Genomic DNA, 9,786 nt, shown 5'->3' on the forward strand with positions numbered 1-9,786 from the left:
TGTGTTATTTCCCCAATCTAAAATGACGTAAAATACATGTTTTTATTTTTTCGATAAATAGAAGTTTAGGAGGAGGGGAGATTACCGTTCGCCGAGATCGGGGCATATCGCGTAAGGTAGATGTTTCAAAATTAGAGGACGATGCGAACAATGTAATCCAAAAAGGTAAAGTTTTTATGAATTTTCCTCTTGGATTTTCATAATCTTATTATTATGGTTATAAATTATGTTGATCAATGGACTTCAGAAGAGACCTTTGCTCATCAGGGTACGAACAAGTAGCTGGGCATACCCACAGAGAGAGAGAGAGAGAGAGGGAGAGAGACCCAACGAAGCAAAAACTGAGGAACCCGGGAAAAGAGAGAGCTTGCCCTGAAGGCTGCACGAAAGCAGTTCAATTGGGTAAAGACACAAGGAAATAGTGCAAAAAAATCGCAGCTTTGTGGTGAGAATTGACACGGGAGGCATGGAAAAAATGGCTTCTTCAAGCCAAAGAAGCGACTCCAACAATGGCAACACCTTCTTCGATGTCTATGGACCTGAGGTGCTCTCTCTCTCTTTCTGGGTTTCGGTCTAAACTGTTCTTTTTTTTTTTTTGGGGTGTTGGGTTGGCGAGAAGCAACTTTTTTCTTTTGCCGGAGAGTTTAAATTGCTCATATTTAGCTTGTCTGCTTGAGTATAATGGACCGAAGATGTCACCTTTCTGTTGGAATAGCATTATAAGACAACTAGTCGTGTTTAAAGAGGTGATATCTTCACTAGTTCTATGTGGTTTAAGGGGGAGGTAAGGGTTTGGATTTGCCTATTGGATTGACCCAACTTTCGCAGGCTAAAGCAGAAGTTGTCTTGAAGACTCCTGACGCTAACTCAACCTTGAATTTGCAAGTAATTTCCCTTCTTATTCTCCTGTTCCTGAACATTTCTTTTGGTGCTGCTATGATATGTAGACATTTGAGCTTTTTGGTGAAACAGGATGTTCAAGGACTTGTCACCTGGGTTCTCGCCGAAGGATTTATGCCATCATGGGTTTTCATTAAAGTAAATAACTTCTCATTTCTTTCCCCTGAACGGCTGTGATTGATATCTGCTGATTCGGTCGCTGCATTTTGCATTATGTTTTTTATTGATGTTGGCTAAGGTAATGAGGTGATTGACTGTATGGAATACATAAAAAAACAGATAATGTAGTGTATAACTGCATCTTTTGGATGATTGCTAGATGGAGAGAGAGTTCACGTTTACAATTGAATGGTGTTAACTCTGCATGATGTATAAGGTCTTTTGTTTATGTAGTTTGATGCACGTGGAATTGTGCAGTTATAGTGATGTTTTTCTGTTGCTTTCTGCAAGCTATCATAATATCTGGCTTACCATTCAACTGTAGCTTTTACGAGAATCACGTCTGTTCTACATGCTAGGATACTTCATTTTTAAGTAGCCTCTCTCTATATGAATTGTCTGTTGTCTACTGTACCAGTCTTTTGGTGTTTGATTCATGGTGCTTTGGCTTGCTAGAGGTCCATTTTACTTCATGAACCGTAATTTGTTAGATTGAACTTGAGCAGTTCTACTCTTATCCATTTTGTTTATACAACATACAAATATTAAGGCAGCAAACTGTATGGGGAAGTAAACTGCTACTTCCGATCTTCAAAGGAAACCACAGTCCTAGAATAGATAGTGTATGTGCTGTTATCGTGCTTGTTCCCATACTCTTCGTTGCATACTATTTGTTACTTTCAATATTTATCAGTACTTTTGGTGCAATTTGCAGAATAAGCCCCTTATTCCAAAAGTGGTCATGCTTTATATCCCAGGACTGGATGCTGCACTGTATATGTCAAACTCCAAATTACTTGCTGGGCTTAAACAATGTTGTGGCAATCCAAGGGCAGTTATGGCTCTAAGGTTGTTCAAACTTTCTTCCTCCTCTTGTCTTTGTTGTATTTGTCAGGTGTCTTTTTGCATGCTAAATGCATCAAATGCTCAATCCTCATAGGATTTTGGTGTTTATTCCATGCTAGTTGTGTATCAGATGGGATGCAGACCATAGATGCACTTCTGACATGCAAGCTCAAGAGAAAAAGAAGTCAAAGTGATTTGGCAGAAAACCCTAATCAGATATATGGTAAAGGTCCGTTGTGAATCTCATGGAAGTTCTTTGGCATAGAAGATTATTTCATTCTGGCTTACATGTCAACTATACGGCAACTTTTCTCTCAATTTTTTGTTTGACATGATACTACATTCCCTTCCATGGGAACTGCAGCCAGCGGCTGCAGAGAACAAACGAAGGGCTATCAAAACAGTTTATGGACTGACCAGTTAAGAAACAAACCAAAATAATGCTGCTTTTGGGACGTAGTTGCTTACATGAAGAGAACAAAAAGCTAATCACCTAGTTCTATTATCATTTGTTGGGATGGAAATATTTTCTTAGCTTTGAAGATAAGAAAAAAGTGAAAGGAAGATCATACGGTGGCAACATGAAAAATTAGTGGTAATTTAGGGGGAAATATTTGGATCTTTCTAGAGAGGGATTGTTGATGATTGGTAAAGTCACAGCTGTATCTGTATTGATAATCTGGCAACAATCACTTTTGTGATGATTATACAGTAGATGACATCATTGCCACCAGATCAAATTTCTGATTGCACTTGTTTAATTATTTTGTGCTGTTCTAATTGCTGACTATCCTGATGAACTTATCTTTCAATTAACAAAAGTAGCAATGTTGTTGCCACAGATCTATCCACTTTGGAAATCCTGAAAAATATACCATTTCCCATCTCATATTACACACTCACGGCCAAAGAACTAGAAGACAATGGTTACTGTCTCAGCCAACCAGGTAAATAGAAATCCGTCATTTATCAGTTAAATTTGGTTTGAAAGTTTTAGCTCACAATTCTTTCTCATACGATGAAGTAGCTGCTTATGAAGCATTGATGTTACAGGATTTGTGTCTACTCTTCCTGCTCCTTCAGGATCTTGTCCCTATGAATTGTTGGCTCTTGATTGTGAGATGGTATGGAACATCTATGACTGATCTTGAAACGTACATTATTGTTAATTGTCAAAGAATTGTTTACTTGTCCTTTGGTTCTTTATCTTTTTATTAGTTCTGAGGCTTACATAGATACGATCCTAATGGATTCTGGATGATTGATGACAGTTTTCTGATAGGGAGTGGTAAATAGGAAATAGCCCATGATCATCTTTTTATTTTCAAATTCGTGCTTTTCTCAATGAGCAACTTGCTGTTGTCGCCCTGTTGAAAGAGTAGAAGCCTGGTGTAAATTACAAGTTAATTTCTTGTCATTCAAGCAAAGGTTTAGAATACATAGATTTCCAAGAATAGCTTGTTAGTTGCTATATCCTTGTTAATTTTCTGTTATTTCAGTGCATTACAGGCGAGGGCTTCGAACTCACCAGAATTACCCTTGTTGATGTGAAAGGAGAGGTATTCATATAATCTCACTTTTCATCTAGTTTTTAAAGAAATAAGTCCTCATAATTTCATTTTCCTTTTTCTCCTTGTTTTCACTCTTTTGGTTCTTTGGGCTTGAGAAAGTGGAGGGAGTGCTGGTGGTTGAGGAAGGAGGGTATTTTTAGTAGTTGTTAAGGAGAGAGATTTCAAAATGGTATTTTATTTCCATCTAACTCCTAAGTTATTAGTTGCAATGCTGAACTTTTTTTTTTGTTTCGAGAGTGGTTTGACTAAGGCAGTGGGTGCTATATCGAGAGATAGTACAAAAGTTTCAGGTTTTTGTGTTGATGAAAACAGTTTTCCATTAGTCTCTACTCTTTGAACTGGTTAATTGATTCATTGTAGATGGATCTTGCAACATAGTGATGATACCTACTAATTTTGTGTATACCCTGTCGTAGTAACTAACTTGTTAGCTGGCACTGAGATCATTGGCCCTTTCTTGTGCTATTTAATATATATTGAGTTATCATTTTCATGAGTTTGAATTGAATTGCAAATTTATTGGCTCTTTCATGTGACTATTTTTAGGTGGTTTTAGATAAACTTGTCAAACCAGCAAATCACATAGTCGATTACAACACTAGGTATGGTTTCTTCTGTTATGCTTTTGCTTACTTCTCTTACATCATTTGCCTTGCTGTTCTGTTGGGTGAAGTTGATGTATGTAAGTATGGGAATTTCAGCAACAGCTTCTCAAGCAATGCATGAACTTATTTCTTTCTCAAATTTGTTGGGTCTTACAGGTGACATTTGGCTGATGTAAAGATGTTTATGACTGAGCTAATGCACATTTGGCTCGAGTAGCTCAACCCTTGAGAAAACTCTTCATTCATATATTTTCATGTATTTTTGTGTATATGCAACAGTCTATTTTGGTGGGGCGCTGGGGTGCAGTTGTATGACGGGGCTCATTTGGGGTTGTGAAGTTCTGTTAGCCATTGAATATATAATGAAGCACATTCTTTTCCTTGAATGGAGTGAATTGTTGTCTAACTTTGCAAATACTGCAATACTGGTTTAAGAAATTGATATGAAGAATATGTCTATTGTTGTCCAATTCCCCTGGTAGTCTGTTGTTGTTCTCCATTGACCATATTGAGTTCTCTGCTGTAAAGGTTAAGATCCGTTCATTTATCAGTGCAAATGTTCTCTCTCTCCCTCTCTCTCTCTCTCTCTCTCTCTCTCTAGTCCACTTATGTGAGCCCAAACATTTTCTTTTTCTCTTGAAAAGAAATGTCTCCATCTAAGGACCATTGATCTTTTTTGTGGTTGAGCTCTGTATTTTGCCTTTTTCGATAGTACTTGATGTGGCAATTTCGAAATTGTCTGTCTCTGTCAAGTCAATATCTTATGGGAAAAGCATAAAGACATGTATACATACATACATACATATATATATTATATAGAGAGAAAAGAGTTATTTATTCTTCACCCCTTATATCCTTGGGCCAAGCAGATTTTCTATTGGATGTGTTGGATTCATGATGTAAAATGCAGATATCCTCTTTGTGTGCACTCCTCTGGGTAGTTTTTAATTTTTATCAGTACGAAATGCCTTGGGTGGAGATCAGGACATGAATGATGTAACTATATGCAACGTTTTTTCTCTTCTCCCAATTTGTAGGATTAAAAGGTAATGAGTAAGTGAGTGCAATAATTATGTAGTGGGAACTTCTCTTCTTGTGGACTTTTTATATTAGTATTGGACACTGGTTAGAATTTCTTATCATTTTAGTCCCTCTAACTATGAATTTACAAGTGAGATTATTTTTGCACGGAAATGTGACTGCTATATGTGGAACTTTTACTGTTCTTGCCAACTATATTTTCTAATGTCCGATAATGATTACAATTTCTTATCGCCTTTTGTTCACCCAAAAAATCCCATCTCTAACTATGATGATGTGACTGAGCATACTGCGGTTGAAATTTGACTACTTTTTATGATTATGTATCCAGGTTTAGTGGAATCACCTTTGAGATGCTGGATGGTGTTACAACAAGTCTTGAGGATGTTCAAGTGAGTCATTTGTATGTTTGACAATGCAGTTCTACATGCATTTCTGTGCGCCTGCATCTGCATGCTTTCTTTTTTTTAGTGTAGCTTCGTTGTTTTTTTGTGCTTCCTCCTCTTAATGATGTTTCCTTGTCTCCTAATTTTTTGGTACCCTTGATCAGAGAGATTTCCTTAAGCTGGTTTACCAGGAGACTGTTCTAATTGGGCATTCGTTGGAGAATGACTTGTTGGCATTGAAGATTTCTCATAAATTGGTAATTGACACATCAGTAATGTACAAGCACCGTGGAGGGTCTTACAAGCCTGCTCTTCGTGTGCTTGCCAAAAGATTTCTTTCCAGATGCATACAACAGTCGGAAAGTGGACATGACAGTATTGAAGATGCAAGAGCTACTATGGAATTAGCATTGCTAAAGATTAGACATGGTAAGTGATTCATGGATGTTGCATTTGGATAAAGCCCTGTTGTCTGTATTTAATAATTTTTTATAAAGCCCTGTTGTCTGTATTTAATAATTTTTTAAACTTATATGTTGATTTTGTTTGTTTATTCCTATATAATGCAGGACCTGATTTCGGAGCTCCTCCATCATTTATTCGGAAGAAGTTTCTTACAGTTTTAAGTGAGTGTGGGAAAATTACCTCTTTCATTGATGAGATATCGACGGTCAAGAGATATGCTGCTGGATCGTCCCATGTGTTACCAGTGTCTTCTGATGATGATGCTCTTTTGAAGGCCACAAAGGAGGTAGATGTTTAGGAGTCATTGAGTTTGCTTTTTGCCTCTAGTCCCACAATTTTTATAAGCCTTTTCCTTTGCAATTTGTCAGGTGAAAAGTGAACGAGCCCACTTTGTTTGGGCTCATTTCTCAGAACTATATTCCTATTTTGAGAAACAAGCAGAAGAGTCTGATAGTTTAAATAGAAGATTGGCTGAGCTGATGTCCTTGCTAACATGCAAGAAGAATTCTGTGAAAAGGAACAAGGCCAAATGTAGTATTGCGCCTGAATTAGAGGAAATTCTTGGACGTATTGATACTAGAGTCCGCAGCCTGTATGATGCTTTACCCACCAATGCCATGCTTATAATTTGTACTGGTCATGGGGACACGGCTATTGTTCGTAGGTAAGTAGACTCACCTCTCTTTTAATCATTTCTTTTTGTTAATGTTAGTGGAGTTGCTATCTAAGCTTCTGAATAAGGCAAGGGGTAGTAAAATTGTGTTTTACCACTTGAGTTAGTTGTATTGATGATATCTTTAAGTTTTTTGTACCAAGGACAGTTTATTATTTTCATGATTGTTTTCCTGGGCTGGTCATATCTTCTCTTTGGCCTTTTTAAGTTTTTAACTCTTGCATGCATCAGATTCAACATGGAAATGGAAGCAGTCGTATAGCAATTGTTTCAGATCTTTCCACTGATTATAACTTGGATGAAAAATTGCTTCTGTTGTTTTCCCTCCGGGACCGAATGTAGCTCCTGGTTTAAGATGTCATCTTAGGAATCTGCGTACTTTTGCTATCTTGTACCAACATTGGAAAGGTAGAATGACCGTAAGGGACTAGGCCGAAGTCATTTGGTTTACAAGAGTGTTGTATTAGGTAAGGCATGGAAAATCTGTGGATGTCCCAAATTGAGGAATTGGAATATTGGCGTAGTCGATTTGATTAGCTTCATTCTGCTATTCTGTTGCATTAAATTTCAGAATTTGTGCCTAATAATGTTTTTTGACTGAGCTGAGCATCGTGTAGCCTTCATTTCAGTCAGAACGTTGTGAATGATTATTCAACTTATTTCATAAGAACTTTTTCCTGCATTGATTAAGATTGAGGAAGATGCTTGCGGAGCAGAGTGAAACCACAATAGATCGTGACAAGATCGTGAAGATTTTGGAAGAGCTTCAGGCCCAAGCTGAAGTAGCTCTATGTTTTGTGGGAGTGAAGCATTGACTTTTGATTGGAGGTCCATTGGCATTCTTTTTTGTCTGGCCAATTGATTTTTGGAATTGTAGCTTTTGTAAATTTGTTTATGCTTTGTTTGCTCAGATGTTGTAGATCCGTGTTTAATTAAGCTTTCATTTGGAAAGCCTAGTTGGCATCATTTCTGCGAAAAAAGAAAATATTGGAAAGCATCTTTAGTTTTGGGACTAGAGTGTGTTGATTCTTTTTTCCAGTATCGCTTGGGTTAGAAAAGAAAGAGCAAGTCAATAAGAGACGTTTCTCCAGTTTCCAAGAGGTAGATTTGAACTGTTTCTATAGTTTCTCTGCTGCAATCCTGAAACATTCTGTCAAACTTGCAGTCGATTCGTGCTTTCTTCATTCATCTCAGGTAGAGGAAAATCTTCAACCCCGTGTGGTTCACTCTCAAGTCGGGTCTGGAAGGTCACGGTTTCAAGACTACCAACACTACATCGACTTATTTTCTGGTTAAATTAATTGGCATCTTTGGTTCTCTGTTCTGTGGCAATAAGGGAGTACACACGTTCTGAGATTAGTCCGGTCATGCGGGTTCCTCGGGTTCTGCGTCATTAACTCCTTAGCTGATATTGCTGCAGGGAATTTCACTTTTTGCGAAATCATGTTTATGTTTCGTGAAGGAATTCATATTGGAAAGTAGAGTACCCATTGTCCAAGTCCAAAAATTGCAGAAATTGAAGATGTACCCGGAAGCTGGTTCTGGATGTCCTAATTCAGAAAATTTACAGCGTGTTGTTCTAATCTTGTTTGCCAAAACTCTTCCTCTTGTGAACTTCCCTGGTTTCACTCACATCATGTGCATGCTTCAGTGGAGCAAAAGAAGTAAATGCTCTCTCTGTTCCACCTAACCCCACTTCAAAACTTGGAGACACTCGATCAAAATTCGAAGGGAATCATGATAATTATAGCAGCATCTTAAGTCGAGCAATATCATCTCAATATGAATATTTTCTTCTTCTTCTTCTTCTTCTTCTTCTTCTTCCTTTTTTACTGACAAAGAGTTTAGGGACTTGGACTTAATTTGTAGAAAATTATAGGGGCTATACAAACTCAAGGTTTTCTTTTTTTGGGTTATTTTCTCTCCTGTTCTTGAGTCTATTCGTGAATCATCAACGAGATAACCGAGAAGTGATGCTGTTTTAGTTCAAACTCATCTCCTAATTGATTTCCAAACAATGACTATGACCACATCAGAATATTCTGCAAAATGAAAAAAGTCAACTTTTGAAGTTTATCATCCACCCATTGCCCAGAATGGATGTGCACAGTCAACATGACCGATCAACGCTCTCTTCAACAATTTTACACTGATGAGAAATGAGAAACAAAAGAAAAGCCTTGAATCCACATCTCATCAAAATGTAATTTCTGTGGGTAATCTTCTTCTTTCTTCTGGGAATTTGCCATACGAGTTTCATATCCTTGATTCATCGACCGCTCGTTGATTTGATATTCTAAACTTCATCGATGCAACGACTTTCTCACAATAGAAAACTTTTAATTGTGGATGAAGTGATATTTTCATGCCCCAAAACTAGTTTCTTTGCGTCTACATGCAAGTTTTTGGATTGAAAAAAAGCAAAATTGTGAGAGGGATTCATAATATGGGACTGTGAAGCACATGATAGTGACATTTGAGACAGTGAGAGAGATTAATTCAATGAAGTAGTCACTTTACTGAAACATAATCTTGAATTTTGTGGGCTAATCTATGGAGGTTGAGATAATGATATGACATCAACAAAATTTAAGGTGTAAAATGCATTCTGATAATGGATTTAAGACCTAGTAGGTACGGTGTCACGCAAACGGAGCACATCATATATGATAACCGTCTCAAACTTCGCTTTTACTTGGTCGAAAGCGACATCGTCCGAGCTGATATACCGCATACTAAGCTAGACCTCACAAGCAATTTAAACTAATCGAATTGATTATTCAGTTAAACTTGAGATCATCTATCGTTAGCCGATGGCGGCGTGGTTCCACAGTATGTATGTTTACCTACTTTGATTTAGCATCCCAATGTTGACCCCTCATCACAACAATCAGCTGGAAAATCAATTACAAGGAGAGGGCAAATGAAAACGTCTCACGTTAGCCAAGTTTAGATGTCACAATCTTGTATATTTATCGATAGCGAAGAATGTTATATAGCGATCATCCTATTAATTTACAGGAACTGGTCATAAACCAAATTGGGTTACCAAATTGTATCTTTACAAGCGATCTTGTGACTAATACATATCCATTTTCAAGTTACTTTCGTTAAGGATGAGGATGACTCGTACGGGTTAT

At 37.5% G+C, this 9,786-nt stretch overlaps 1 protein-coding gene across 3 annotated transcripts; it reads left to right on the forward strand.

Moving 5' to 3' along the window:
* The first annotated feature begins 147 nt into the window (after window positions 1-147).
* On the forward strand, window positions 148-7,597 carry LOC115684681 (small RNA degrading nuclease 5). 3 transcript variants are annotated; one of them, XM_030609524.2, is made up of 15 exons: window positions 148-165; window positions 268-544; window positions 829-885; window positions 973-1,038; window positions 1,775-1,908; window positions 2,025-2,134; window positions 2,748-2,852; window positions 2,959-3,029; window positions 3,405-3,464; window positions 4,023-4,078; window positions 5,454-5,514; window positions 5,673-5,937; window positions 6,078-6,259; window positions 6,342-6,637; window positions 7,338-7,597. In XM_030609524.2, exons 2-15 carry the CDS (start codon window positions 467-469, stop codon window positions 7,459-7,461), a joined length of 1,665 nt encoding a protein of 554 aa, XP_030465384.1. In that variant the 5' UTR covers window positions 148-165; window positions 268-466; the 3' UTR covers window positions 7,462-7,597. The 3 variants fall into 3 exon arrangements, with proteins under 3 accessions (XP_030465384.1, XP_056164723.1, XP_056164724.1); XM_056308748.1 differs by having other exon boundaries at window positions 2,025-2,128; XM_056308749.1 differs by lacking the exons at window positions 148-165; window positions 268-544 and having other exon boundaries at window positions 1,818-1,908.
* The last annotated feature ends 2,189 nt before the right edge of the window (window positions 7,598-9,786 follow it).

This window comes from Syzygium oleosum, unplaced genomic scaffold, assembly GCF_021117445.2.
Source record: "Syzygium oleosum isolate NSW1041296 unplaced genomic scaffold, Sole_v2.1 Sole_v2.02, whole genome shotgun sequence".
Classification (NCBI taxonomy): domain Eukaryota; kingdom Viridiplantae; phylum Streptophyta; class Magnoliopsida; order Myrtales; family Myrtaceae; genus Syzygium; species Syzygium oleosum.

Excerpts from the sequence above, each read along its gene's own strand:
- LOC115684681 (XM_030609524.2), top strand. The coding sequence starts at position 467 with ATGGAAAAAATGGCTTCTTCAAGCCAAAGAAGCGACTCCAACAATGGC. Across the intron at positions 5,515-5,672 it reads CAAGTCTTGAGGATGTTCAA|AGAGATTTCCTTAAGCTGGT; the intron begins GTGAGTCATTTG and ends ACCCTTGATCAG. Across the intron at positions 5,938-6,077 it reads ATTGCTAAAGATTAGACATG|GACCTGATTTCGGAGCTCCT; the intron begins GTAAGTGATTCA and ends TATATAATGCAG.